This window comes from Spea bombifrons, chromosome 5 (genome assembly GCF_027358695.1).
Source record: "Spea bombifrons isolate aSpeBom1 chromosome 5, aSpeBom1.2.pri, whole genome shotgun sequence".
Taxonomy (NCBI): domain Eukaryota; kingdom Metazoa; phylum Chordata; class Amphibia; order Anura; family Pelobatidae; genus Spea; species Spea bombifrons.
Genome location: NC_071091.1, coordinates 78,432,948 through 78,448,002, shown reverse-complemented (window position 1 = coordinate 78,448,002; position 15,055 = coordinate 78,432,948). Strand labels below are relative to the sequence as shown.

Below are 15,055 nucleotides of genomic sequence, written 5' to 3'. Positions count from 1 at the left end.
ATAGCAGGCAAATTTTCTGAAAGAGATACTATTCTTGCACCAGAGCTTAGCACAATTGTGTCAGTTTTATGGTTCACAGACATTCAAACAATCAGAAAGCAAAGGTTACATAGTAAGGTCAGATGGCTGACAGGGTAAAACACACAGGATGGTTGGCTGCTGCTGGGAAAGGTTAAATATTTCTCTGCACCTAAATAGCCCAGTAGTTACAGTAAGCAGCTTTACAGATTGTAGCCAAGTCTCAAGTAGAAAATACAAGGGCTCTTAAATAAATATTAAGCAGTTTAGGACAAGCCAGACAATTTCCCACACAGTGTTGCTTTCAACAACCAAGTTGCCATCAATAAAACAATTACAAAGCTTACTGAATATTTAAGAAAGAATGCAAGAAAAGAATGTCATTTTACATTTACAATAGAGGTCTGTCACCATAGTAATTGAGTGAACTAGATAATAAAGCCTGCCTGAGAGTATAACAAATTTTCACGTTGACTGCTTTTTCAGCCGTAGCTCTAAAAAAAACTGACATACAATTGCCCCAGACTAAATACGGGTTGGGACAAATATATTCCAGCCTTACTTAAAGTCTGACCCTGACTTTTGTTTATGTTCGTTGCAAAATGTAAATGTACTGGAAATGAAAGGAAAAATCACTGTGGAGCCAAATCAACATATCCATGCTAATGCACGGAATGTACTACCGTGTATATCTGTCGATATGTGTACCCAAGCTTGTCTTACTATAGAGATGTTCTGTTGATTGGCGATAAAAGGGTGTTAAAGTTACCTTTAAAACCCAGTTACTGAGCTCTTACATTTGAAAACAATGTGATGACGTACTATCCCCGCCCCTTCCTTGACTCTGCCACATTACCTAGTTGCCCAAGTCTGTCTTACTAGAGAGATGTTCTGCAGATAAAAACACTTTTCACACCTTCAACTCGAATCAAAGTTTTTGTTTACATAATCCCCTATGTATCTTAGTTGTACCACATCCTTCCAGATCCTTTGGTTTAAAAATGCTAGGGGCAGATCCAATATGACGTATTTATATAGAGAAATATTAGTGGGAAGATATGCAGTGAATAACCCAATAACCAAAATTATAAATAGGAGATTACCGGAATGCCCTAAATTTCTGTATCATAAAAACAATTTCAAGAAGGATGAGACATGTTAATAAAAATAAATATTGTTATGGTTGTAAAACAGGCTGCTACCAACAACAAGTTCAAGGCAGAACAATTTTAGGTCAGGATTCTAAATGTAGCTTAATCACCATTGCAACCAAGTGAATAATGGTGTTATTATATGAACCTGTTGATTGCAAAAAAGTGTGCTAAATTCAAATTAATTGTTATTGAATCCCACATTGTTGTATGTGAGGAGCTTCCCTTCAAAGGCAGAATGGAAATGTTCTTGTGGGTCTTGCAACAGACCGTCTTGCTCCTCTGAGACAACTAAGCTTTGCAACATATGAACATCAACAGGTGGTACAATAACTCCATTTGTGGGTATGGCTGTCAAAAAGTGTATGAAATCCTGGATCTGCAGAGCTTTACACTTTAAAGGACAGATATATTGTTGCTCACATCTAAAAAAAAAGTGGTTAAAGAAGCAAACTACCATGACATTATAAACATAAATCTATTTTTGTAAAACTGCCTACAGTTAGACCACCAGCAATCTACTCCCCCCCCGTCTTCAATCCATCAGTTGTTCAGCCACCACTTAGCTCCTTGACTTTTCTCTCCTTTCCCAATGATTTTGGCCATGAATGGTACTAAAATGGTACCAGGAATAGTCCTGTATTCTTTTTATAAGGAGTAAAGCCCAGCCCTGTACTGTAAGATCTAGTAAATTGAGACAAGACCAAGGTGTTCCTTTAACTGTCATATTTTAATACAAGATGGCTGCACGGTCACGAAAAAGGGAGACCAAAATGGAGTTTTTCACCATGCACCCAATTCCCTTATGTTTGAGTCCTGTGAGATTTGCTGATGATGTCCCTGACCCTTCTGGATGCACTACAATCCAGACAGATTAGAACAATGTCAAATAGGCCAGCACCACTGCTAGTAGTAACTATGAGGATAGGGGGAGCAGCCTTAAATAGGGAATTAAATACAATTCCCCATTGACAATGGACAATTCCCTGAGACAGTGGAAGATTACTTACAGGTAAGCACCTTCTGCTGCAGTCCAACAGTAATCTCTACAACAGAAACCCTGGAAGAGAAAGATAGAAATATGAACAAGAAAGGAGTGAGAGAGAGAATAGGAGTGAGGCGAAAAGGAGTAATGAACGGAAATGAATGAGAGACAACAAAGAAAAGAGGAAAGTGGAGGAGTGGGGTAAGATACAATTGAGAGTCTTCTAATCGGGGTCATCTTCTAATCAGACCTCAAATAGAGGTCTGATTAGGAGACTAAGATCCAGATCCCCCGCACCGCTGCAGGGGACCTGGATCCTCCTGTGCCCCCCCCATCATACCCACACTTACCGGTGCTTCCTGCTGTATTGCCGGGGCAGCGGGTTGACGTCTACGCGATCCGCGTAGACAACGTCCGCTGCAGCCGGAAGGAGGTGTGGCTAGCAGCGGGGGTTGTCTGGGTCCGTCGCGTAGACCTTCCCCGACTGTCAGAGATCAGAGTTCCCCGCACCGGTGCGGGGAACTCTGATCTCTGACAGCCGGGGAAAGTATACGCGACGGACGCATACAAACCCCCGCTGCCAACTCCACCTCCTTGCGGCTGCAGCGGAAGGCGACGTCAACCCGCTGCCCCGGCTGGAAGCACCGGTAAGAGAGGGCGAAGGGGGTTGAGAGAGGGGGGGAGAGAGAGAGTGTGTGTGTGTTAGTTAAATGGGGGTATAGGGTGTGTGTGTGTGTGTGTGTGTTAGTTAAATGGGGGTATAGGGTGTGTGTGTGTGTGTGTTAAATGGGGGCATAGGGCATTTCTGGAGTGGCGTTAAGAGGGCATTTAATAGAGCACTCTGCCTCCTGAAACGCCTTATACCTCCCTATATGCCACTCTGCCCCATAATATGCCTTTTAACCCACTAAATTCCAGAGTGGCATATAGGGGTATAAGGCATTTCTGGAGGCAGAGTGCTCTATACAATGCCTTTTAACTCCCTTAATGCCACTCTGCCTCCTGAAATGCCTTATACCTCCCTATATGCCACTCTGCCCCATAATATGCATTTTAACCCCCTAAATGCCAGAATGGGATATAGGGGTATAAGGCATTTCTGGAGGCAGAGTGGCACAAAGGAGGTCAAAAGGCATACCATGGGGCACAGTGGCATATAGAGGGTTAAAAGGCATATCATGGGCCACAGTGCCATATTGGAGTGGCAAGCCTGGGGGCAGATGTGCGTAACTGGGGGACAGGTTGGAAAATACAAGAAATAAAAACAAAAAAAATATTTTTCTCAATCATAGCTTTTATTAAAAAAAATAGTTTACATGAATTAACATTTACTGGTAAAACTTTTTTCCTTTGGGGTCGTCTTATATTCAGGCTTTTTCTTTTTTTCCTAAGTTAATATTCAGATTTTGGGGGGTCGTCTTATAATCGAGCAAATACGGTAATTCATTTTATCCACCAAATGGGGTATTAGGCAGTGGCATACTTAAAAGGAGTGTCGCTGTCCTGGGTGCCACTCAAAATTGCAGGTCTAAAATTATTCACAAATAATAATAATTATTCCAACCTTAAACAATTTTGGACAATTTTGGACAAGTCCAGGGAAGCAAGAAGGGTCACGTAATTGACTAGATTGTAAGCTTGCGCGAGCAGGGCCCTCTTCTCCTTTTGTACCGGTTTGTTATTGTGTGTGATTTTAACCCCTTAATGACAAAGCCTGTACATGTACGGGCTCAAAATGCATTGTTTTCAATTGGTTTAGGGACCGCCCATTGTCCTTAAGGGGTTAAATGTATTCTACCGCCTGATTGTAAAGGGCTACAGAATCCATTGGCGCTATATAAATAAATGTAATGCTTCGTGACCCCTCGGTTAAACACGAGGCTCTCACACAGTGAGCGAGCACCACATAGAAAGCTGCGAGGGAGGGAGATGGTAAATGAGGTCATAGCGAGAGTGTATGGGTAGGTTTGTTTGAACATGTAGGTATATGTGTGTGTGCCAGCTTGAATGTGTATGTGTGTATTTGCATGGATGTGTATATGCATGTCTGTTAACATGGATGTGTGAGTGTGAGCATGAATGTGTAATTGTGTGTGTCATGTATAAATGTGTGAGCATGGACGTTTGTGTCAGAGGATGTATGTGTAACTGTGTGTATGAATGAGAGAAGAGAGAGAGCAAGGATGTGTAATGTTTTTGTGGGTGTGTGTAAGCACGTGTGAGTATGTGTTGGCATGAGTGTGTTAGTCTGTGCAAATGTTAGCGGGTCCCAAATATAGTTTCCGGCCGAGGCGCCAAATACTCTAGGTACGCCGCTGGCATTAGAGTAAGAAAACTGGATATGTGTCCGCCGAAGCTGCTATAAACACCTGCGGAGTGACGTAAGGAGAAACAGCTAGCCCCTTCCCCATCACAGCTCGGGGTGAAGCAACGGAGGCGGTGCGTTCACTCTACCAGTGGGACGGGGCGGTGACGTCAGCAGACAGAGGCTCCTCCCCTCCACCCTGAAGCCCAGCTCCCGTACGTCTACAGCGAGCCGGCTACTTCTGCAAAGACGCTGGCGTTACTGGTGAACCGAGAGAGGCGGACTTGGAACTTTTTACGTTAGTGGACGGACGGTGCCACGTTCTATTCACTTGGACAGCGGGACTCACCACCGCAGCGGCCACCGGCGCATATCCTAGCAGCCGAAATAAGGAGGTGAGAGGTCAACGCCGGGGGCTGTGTTTAGCCTGTGTGTGTGTACAGTATAGCTGTATATAAATGTATGTCCGGTGGCGGGGGTACTCGTTTTGGTACCGGCTAGACCGGTAGGGAAACCTGAGCCCCCCCAGTTGACCTATGACTACAAGCTTTTTTAATTCACAGCCATCAGCATGGGTGGTTGCTATGGGAGTTGCAGTCTAAGAACTGCTGGCGGGCCGTAACTACGGTATGATCACATACGTTGGGCCCTGGATGTATTGTAACCTGCTCAGGGTCCCTATGGCTGGCCTGAGCTATGGATGTGGATCCACCGTGTTTCTGGGGGTGGGGTGTCTCTGTAGGACGTCATTATGGTTGTCCTGTCTAGGGTTTGCACTTTGGCTGTGTATGTATGTGTGTGTGTGTATGTGTGTGTTAGTGGCCCTTTACCGATCTATTATGCTGCAGTAGGTCACGTGGGTCATTCCTGTTTTCCAGTCCAAAGTCCTATGTCCCCGAGCTATGATCCAGTCATTCCATGATTAATTACAATGACAAGTTGTCATTCCTCGCACGTTTGTGCCGGTGGCACTGCCTCGGTGTTACACAATTCTGTCTCAGATCCGTTATTACACTTCTCATTTGATGTCCTTGCATTAGTCATCTGTTATTTACGTACCGTCCTTGTGACTAAAACTATATATATTTATTATGATCTTTAACTAGTTGTCGTGGTAAGTATGTTATTGCTGTATGTTTTTTGTCTTTTAACGTGTTGCAGACCTGGCCAGCCTAGCACAGGTTATTATTGTTGTTGTTTTATATAGCGCCATCAAATTCCATAGCGCTGTACAATGGCTAGACGGGACATAAGTAGTATATAATGTAACATTTTGACTAACAGAAACAAGAGGGCAGGATCAAACGAGCTTCCAATTGAATTTTTAAATATTTGAATATTTGCATAATTTCCCCGGCGGAGGTTCGCAGGCCGGATACAATCATATTGTTACTCAGCCAAGTCATGCGGATTTATGAAGTGCCGCCGTCGTATTTGGCACTTGGGGATGTTTTTCTTTCTTGTAGTGGGCTTGCAGACTCTTGGCAGTTCCGGCTCTATCATGTGGCTTAGAATGAGGGAGGATTGTGAGCTCTGTATTGTAGCAGTGTTTTTCCAAATCAATGTTTACTAAGCCCGCCTTATGGTTACTCAACTTACATCGCATGTGTAAGAGTATTCTGTCTCAACAAGCGCTGAATAGAATACACACAATGCAATTCAAAGTCTCATGTTTTTTTTCTTCAAACTACAAGAAGAAGTAAAAGTTCTGGCACAATGCATTCCTTAGTGATGGCTACTTTACTGTTTTTAGATTATGTGAGCCCTGGAGAAATTATACAAGAATGGCCCCTGACAGATGACAGATGAAGGGCATGGACCCGTCATTTGGTGCAGGGTCTCTCAGTGTGCTGGCCCTCCTGACGACAGTTTACAGGGTCTATTGATTCCATTACTTGTTATTAGCATAGTTAAGCCATCCAAAGATACTTTTTGTTCTTGGGATATTTGCCATACAGCATAAAATACAGCTCAGATATTCAGCATTTCTTTTATGGCAGTAAAGCTCCATCCTCAACCTGTAAGCAAATCTGAATGGAGCAGATATGATTGTGTTGATGTTATCACCAAAAGGAACTTGAATGGTAAATCTCTGTAGGTTGTAAACATTTTTAAACTTAATAAAATATTGATAAAAGATTTATATTATATATCTTCTCCGCATTTTTTACTAGAAATATATAATGTTAAAAATATCACACATGACCCAACCGCTTTTACATTCAGTGACAAGGTACCTGCCATACTTGAATATTGAATATGGAAAGATCAATGTATTGAAAAAAGTTAGATCTTCCCCTTCAACAAAACAATGATGGGTCCATTACCTTTTTATAGATTCGTATCAGGATTTTTTGGTAGATGTCAACTGTTCTTTAATATACATTCTCTGTTAAGGCTGCCTGGGCCACCTGCCCCATTTGGGATTTGCCTCTAGAGTACGTGTTTTGGAAAGTTGGATTCCTCATACTATGTTTCGGTGGGTCTACACTCTTCTCAGTTTGTGTTATGTTGTTTGTTACCTTATATGAGAAATATTAAACGAGAACTTGAGCGGTTTAGTGCCGTTGGGTTGTTTTCGGCGCTGCTTAATAAGGTGTGACCAGCCGCCCCCTCCTCTGCTGGCCTCTTTATTGCATTAAAAGTCAAGGAGCGCTGGGATATGACATGATATTCTGATGCTGTGTGTCTTAAAGGCACACATCACCTTTTAATGCAGTCTATGGAGGTTGTGCCTCCATAGTGTATATGGGCCCCCTGTAACCGAGTCCATATTCTCTGTACAGTGTGATTAGTAGTACTCGATGGTACAGAAACTTTATAGGTGGCAATTGCTTTCAAACAGTTTTAATACCCTAGTAAATGTTATGTTTTGGTCCTTTGTGTGAATGAAGTGATTGTTCAATATGCCATAATCCTCTGTTCCCTTTATCTTACCAAACTAGACTGGTCACCAGCTGATTTTATTAATTGCTCAATCATCCACATATTTCCGTGCAGCGTGTACTATATAATTATCATGGTAGTATAGTCTTCCTTATGGTGACAGCTGGCAGGCGAAGCGGGGTGCCCACATATCTTAAATGTGACCTGTTATTATCTACTCAAGTGAGACACCAGCCACTTCCTCATTATAGGAATCATTTCAAAGTTATTTGTGCATCCGGCCAATTAATATATTCTAACCACGTGTTTCAGGGAAACGGGGTGGAAATCTTAAGGTCTGTGCTACCTGTAGGCTATGGTTTTCATTTACTTTTTGCAGTTTTATAGTTCAGTTGAGCATCAGCTGTTACCCTAGTTAATCGCACACAAAACATTTTCTTTTATGATCATACTGGTGTTAATAACTGCACATCGTGGCTCAGGGAAGGCATATACATGTTGGATGTTTTGTTTTTATGTCATTATTTAATATATGGCAGGGAGCATTTCCAGGCACGTCCCATCAAAGTACCCAAATAATTGACAATGGCAGCCTCCAAGTCTGCGGATAAAGAAAGTTTACTAGAAGAAAATGAGATAAAACCAGATTTTCCCCATTGGACTTTTCCCTCATCAGAGTATCTCTTAGACAAGAAACACAAGAAAAAATAGTTGAGTATTATTTTTTTTTTTTTTTTTTTTGAAGGAACATTCTTGGCAATGGGAGCATTGATAATGGAAATTAATTACACTTAGAGCTTGTTTTTTTGCTAAAAACTAGGAAATATTACACTATTGCTGTCCATGGTTTCACTGTTAAGTAGTAATAGCACAATTTCTGAAAGTGGTGTTGAATAGTAGCTGGATTGGACAATAATTACATTATTTTACCCAAGACTTTCTTAGGACCTGATTTCAAACCAGCAACATCAATGAGGGCAAATAAATCATTAACTCAATCTGTGGGAGTGTTGGTGAACATCATGTGACACAGTGCAAGGCCGTGGTCTTTACGTAAAGGAATATGTTCGGGTTATTGTCTGCGCAGATCAAACTGAGACAAGGCTGTGTATTCGGCTGAATATAATATTGGCGTCTAGTTTTTAGATAGTGTTGTGCTCAGTAAGAAAGCCATTTCCTCTGATGAGACCACAGGGAGAGAACTAGCAGCCAGTGTGATATTTGCAGCAAACAACCCTGTAGTGGAACTTTTCTACGTCGCCTTTGGTTTTCTTACTGGAAGGGGTGTAGTGCTCCCATTTCGTCTAATGTGAAATGTTCAAAGCGGACAGTGACAATGAATCTGATGATACAGAGGATTCTGAAAGTCCCCATGAAGTCCAAGAGGTGATTTCCTCTAGTCTGCTGGTAAGTTCTACTGCCAATAGAGAGGACTAAGTGGCACCATTCTGGACCACATTTGAATTATAAATCTTAAGCCTTCCATTTTTGTCTGCTGTCTGTCTTTAAAGGTAATTTTACGTTTCATAAAGCTTTATTTATCCACCTGGACGCATTATGGCACCAGTAATTTGTCCAGGTTCCTTGTTACCTAATTGGAGATGTTTCTTGTTCTTTCTCCTGTTAGATTATACCGCATGTTAAGAGCAGCTTGTGTAGAACAACATTGCAAAGTGCATCTTGGGCTTTTGTTTGCGGGGCTGACAATTGTCTATCAAGGATCACTGAAACATCCTTGTCACACCGTAGTCCTGTTATTGTGCTGCGTGCTTTTCATGCAATTATTTATTGTGTCATCACACAATTAAATTCTTGTGAAGCGTTCTTTTATACGGTATATGAAAAGGCCTGTCTCACAAGGACATTGCAGTTCTTAGGGGGAGCTTTCCTAGGTGGTCATATCGTTGGGGTTTAGCCACGTTTGCATTTTTCGGCAAGTTCTGGATTCACTGATCTGCCACCTTGCTTTCTGCTGTCGTACAACATTACCAAGTTATGGTGACTTAATTTCCAAATGGGCAGTGTTTGAAAAACAGGTTTTAAACCCAGGCTAAAACAGAATGGCTTTGTACATTTTATACAAACACTTTTAATTTTCAGTTACTTTCGAATTCAGTTGAGAATAAAATAATTTCTTTCGATAACTTAGTAGTAATGTTGAAAGTGAAAATGGCTTTTACGTAGCCTCACCCCTCCAACACTCATATACATCCTGAGGGACATTATTGTATGCAATGTATTCTGCACATATACCAAAAGAAATGGGTGTAATTGTTTTTATCTTACTACCCTGCACACTAGGGAGTTATACCATAATGAATTGAGGTTTGTTCATTTTTTTTTTATCATATAATTTTTCTTTTTACAGTTTATATATTTTTCCATGCATCCATGACATTCTTTTATGAAACGGATCTTGTCTTCCACTGCAATATTCAAATTTATTCTAAAATGAAACCGGTATAGCACAGGTAGTCCTAAAGTTACATGAACTCTATTTACAATTGTTCACAGGCTCATGCTTAAATCATATTACTTTCTTATTCCTATGTGCTCCCTAATACTGTACAATGCTACTGCCCATTTAAAGATACTCTCCAGCCGTCGCACACACTTAAATACATATGATAGCTGAGTGTTATCTTTTAATTTACATTTATGGCACGCAAATGCATAGAGTGGTTTGTTAGAATCCATTCTATGTATTTGTTCTGTTTCCATGCTCCCTGCCCACTCTCTATATGCTCTGTAGGAGATGCATCACCAGTTCTGCTTAGCAGAGCACAGACCAACCAGCTTCGGTGCTGGCAAGGTTACAGGGGTCTAACAAGACCACCTAGGTGAATGAAAATGTATTCATTCAACAATTGGCTCCTTCAACAACTCTGTAGCTGCAGAAGTTTAATGTTTTATTTTGTATTATTTAAAACACTTGTGGTACATTATTATGTAGGTGGGGCACTAAACTGTCCTCGAGATGGCAAACGTTTTAGCTGATGACACACATCAGTTATGTCATGGGTCCTGTAGGATCATCTTTTTTCATGATGTACCTGTTAGGAAAGTTGCAAAGGGTTTACAGGAACAATCCAGTCATCATCATGTCCTTAAATGCATGTATTTTCTAAATGGACACTTCATTTACCTATGCAGATCGCTTCCCACAGCGCTTTCTGCATATCTACCATATGCATTTGTCAGTCCCTCTGACTATTTGCTTTGCAGGCGATGTGTTGGAAACATAGAATTCGACTGAACATTTGGCCCATGTAGTCTATTCATTTTTCCTGATGTAGAAACTCCGACTTAATCAGTCGGTTATGATGGCTTTATGCCTACCACTTCTCATAGGAGGCTGTTCTGTAAAATAAAACTGCTGGGTGCTGCTAGAAACTTAACATCTCCTAGCATGTGTTACTTGCCACCTGTCAGCAGCCCCAGCAGTGGCTTGGCTAATGTGCCATGAAATGCAGACCACCGAGGGGCTTAACAGCTGTCGTACTATTTTTTTTTTCATGCATAAAAACATAGAACCATTCAGCCCTTCTAGTCTGCCCATATTTCCCTTCTTTCCTCCAAGCAATACATTGAGTTCCCGTAGTCTTTCCAGCAAGACATTCACCATTTAGGTAACCCTCTTTTGACCTGAATACTCTAGGTGTGGGCTGACCTAAGATCTGTACAGTGGCAGAACCATCTCACGCTTCCTGCTACTAATGACTCTCGCTATATAACCCAGCGTTGCCTGCCTACTTTTAACCCTTCAGAAATAATAAGTCCCTCTATTCTGTTGTCACTGACAGAACACGGCCCCCAATGTGAGACTCGGCATTGGGATTTTTACAATCCAGGTGCGTTATTTTACAATTATCAACATTAAACTGCAGCTGTCACACACTCAACCATTCTTTTCATTTGCTTAAATCGGTTGCCGTGTGGCTTGTTTCACCAGGAATGTCAACACTGCTGCAGATCTTTGTATGATCTACAAAAAGACATACCTTGCAATTAAGTCCGTTTGTAATATGACTAATAAAATTATTAAATAGCATCACAATACTGATCCCTGAGGTACCTCGCTAGTAACATGGCCTTTCTCTGAATATAAACCATTAACTACAACCTTCTATTTTATAATATGATCTTCTAAAAGAGTGTTTTGAAAGTTGCATGGGTAATTTATCCAATCCTGTAGTCACTTTCTTAAGAACCATGGTGATGTCTTTTGGGTCCATTCTCCCTGATTAGGGTAAAAATGTGTGCGTACAAGGTGTAGGGCAACTAAATACAAAAAAAAAAACATGAAAAAACTGAAACAATTAGGATCTGAGCTACATCAGTTAAAATACAATACAAATCTTGTTGTTCGAACGGCACTCTATAGCTTTGTGTATGTATGATATACAGTATAACAAAGAAGCTGGTGTCTCTTGGTGTAGCAAATTTCAGTAAGATGTAGGAGGTCTTTCCCTCAGGTGTTCTTTGCATGTGTCTGAAGAAGAAGGGATGTCTGAAGTCATCAATTCCTATGAATTTGTAAAAAGAGAACTATTGTAACTGACTATTTTAATGGACTATCTTCATAGGCGTACAGAGCCCCTTTATCAGCGACTGTCACTTATCAGCGACTGTGTTCACTAATCCATGTTTAAGTTTAAAAGGTTAATTGTTTAAAGGCCTTTTGTAATTATCTTACAGCTAGAAATGTCCTTGTTTTCCATGAAAACAGCCAAGTAGCCCCAAACCTTTGAACGATAGGGTATACCTTGCTCACAACCTGTTACCAAAAGCACTGCTCTACCAAGGCTTACGATAAAAGCAATTTTGTGAAGCCAGTCGGTGCAAAACCTCGGGACATGGAGGAGGTGTTGTGGCGCTGAAACTTAAGTATTAACAGTATAAATCATTCCAATTAAAGTGCTGGCGAAATACTTTAATATGCAATGTTTGCTGGTGAGGCAGCATGGGGCTCTGTGGCGTCCCTGTAACTGTTGCGGCTCTGCTATTCCGCTGCTGCTCACACTTGATCAGGAAACAGCTAAGTATATTTTGGGCTGTAAATTCCCAGAGACATCACAGAAAGAGTACAGGAAGTTTAAATGTTTGGCTGCCAGTGACACAGGCACTGAGTTAGCAGTTTGTCGTGTTTATCAGAGAGTCCAGAAACTAGTTTCATATTGGTATCTCTGACTTTAAATCACACACACGTGCTTCTCTTTAAAATGAAAAAGTTCAGTGTCTTTGACACCCACGCTTTGAAAGAATGCATTAAAGTGCATATGCCAGGTTGTCACATTGCAGTCCTGTCGCAGTGGCTGCCCTCCTCCTCCATGGTGTAATATTTCTTCCTCACAGATATCTTATGCATTAAAGTGCATGTGATGGCTAGTGTGCCCCTTTTAGATGGGTAGGCGCCAGCTATGAATGAACAGCCCCATATATAGACTGTATAAAAATGTAGACCTTTTTTCCTCCTGTGTTGTTGCAGATCATGTGTCACCGTTGTGTACTGATGCTCGTTTTAATGATGTTAGTTGAACGGGTGTATATATTAAAAATCCCATTTTTTTTTCTCTTCTAGTATCAGACTATGAACTACGTCGGGCAACTCCTGGTTACTGTAAGGGAGCTGTACAAAGGAATCAACCAGGCTACCCTGTCGGGCTGCATTGATGTAGTAATTGTACGTCAGAAGGATGGCACGTACCTGTGCTCTCCTTTCCACGTTCGATTTGGGAAGCTCGGAGTTCTGCGTTCCAAGGAAAAAGTGGTATATATCCATTATGTTTTTTGCCCTTGGATAAAATGAATGCCTGCTGTTCAAGTGACGCAGGTCAATTATTGGGAATTGATATTAGCGTAATGTGAATGTAGTTATAGAGTAGAGGCTTTGCGCTTGTTGACTGTAGTTGTTAGTTACACCAGTAATGGTAAAAATCACTTTCTTATTGCCTTTTCTTTATATGGAAGATTGTGATACCTAGAGATAAAAGATGGTATGACACACACCACTCTATTGAAAACCGGTGCACCTATCTCTTTTGTGTTACAGATCGATATTGAAATCAATGGAGAGCCCGTTGATCTGCATATGAAACTTGGTGACAATGGAGAAGCTTTTTTTGTACAGGAAACAGATGAAGAAAATGTATGTAACATAAAGCTATATTTCAATGTCTCTGGAGCAACACCACATTGTTCTTTAACTCTTTCCCCTATTAATAAAGTGACTACCTTTGTCACGTTTTTAGGATGCTTATATATGTCACATGCAGGGGCGTAGCTAGAGTATTTGGAATCTGGGTCAGATCCTGTATGTGGCACCCCCACACACACTTTAAAACTGCATAGTTTCTATCATAATATACTGACGCAGACATTGACAGTGGTACAGCATAACACCTATCACTATATACTGATTACATATTGTTATTGAAGTTTTCTGTCCAATTCTGGTGTTACTTTTTATAAAACAATATATTAATTTTGTATAGTTTTCATGCAATTTGCACTGTTCACGTTGTACGTGCACTTTTTTTTTTATTTGACTATTTACTTCCATTAACCTCTTGATGACAATTGACGTGCCAGGCACGTCTTTAAACGGGTGCAGAAAGCGAACTATTTTCGCTTTCTGCACCGAAACGGCGTTGCTGTAATGCTTCGACCTCGAGGCATTCAGCAACGCCATGATCGGCACAAAGGGGCCATCTCTGGCCCCTCCCCGGGGCGTCAACATCCGCCATACTTTGTATGGCGGCGGACGCCCGTTTTAAAAGCGTTTAGGAGGCGATCAACGAGGCATCCAGCGACACCAAACACTTAGCTTGGGATGGACTGTGACCGCTCCGGAGAGCGGTCACAGCCGCCGCTGCAGGTGATCTCCGCCATCAAGCAAGATGGCGGCCGCCCTGTAAAAAAAACAATAAAGACTAAAAAGTTCGCTAGACGGTCTCCAGACCCTCTAGAGAACTCTGGCTCCACTTGCAGGTTGAATACAGGTACTGCATTCAACCATGCAAGTCAATGGAGCTCAGCTTTCTAATCACAGTGTGATTAGTAAAAATAAATTAAAAATAAAATAAAATTAATAATAATTAGAAAAAAATAGTAAAAAACCAGTAAAATGTAAAAATAATTTCCCACTGATGTCACTATCAGGGGAACCTTCAGGTTGAAAAAAAATGTAAAAAAAGGCAAAAAAAAATAAAAAAAAAAAAATATATATATATATATATATATAAAAATATATTTTTGTGAGCAAGTCCTAAAATTAGCATATTAGCTTAAAACAATTCTCGCATGGAAAGAGTTAAAATACTGGCATATTAAATGCCCATGGGGTGTCTACTTTTAAAAAAATGTATGATTTGATGGGGTAAATTGAATTGCCGGATTCAACAATGTCTCAATTAACACGGGGGGGAAGGATGGCCACACATCTAATTTCCAATTTAAAAAAATGCACACGTACCAAATGTGGCCTTTTAGTTCCCCAGGAGCTGTAAATTCATACATAAAGTAGGTGTGTGTGGGAAAAATACACACACAAAAATACTACTGCAAACTTTGAAACAATGCTGGTGGTAAAATGTGTGCATGCAAAGAGTTAAAATACCAGCATTTAAAACACACTGTGGTGTGTAGTTTTCAAAAATATATGGTTTTGTTGGGCACACTGAAATGGATGGCTCAAAGATGGACCAAATA

General features: G+C 40.9%; 1 protein-coding gene across 3 annotated transcripts in view; it reads left to right on the top strand.

The window, feature by feature from the left end:
- The first annotated feature begins 4,661 nt into the window (after window positions 1-4,661).
- LPIN2 (lipin 2) overlaps window positions 4,662-15,055 on the top strand; it is a 28,209-nt gene continuing 17,815 nt past the window's right edge. For 2 of the 3 annotated variants that reach the window (XM_053468103.1, XM_053468102.1), the window contains exons 1-3: window positions 8,495-8,752; window positions 12,927-13,115; window positions 13,398-13,493. In XM_053468103.1, coding sequence (XP_053324078.1) covers window positions 8,660-8,752; window positions 12,927-13,115; window positions 13,398-13,493 — 378 coding nt within the window. In that variant the 5' untranslated portion in view covers window positions 8,495-8,659. Of the gene's footprint in view, window positions 4,855-8,494; window positions 8,753-12,926; window positions 13,116-13,397; window positions 13,494-15,055 lie in introns of those variants that run through there. The other variant, XM_053468104.1, reaches the window with a different exon arrangement.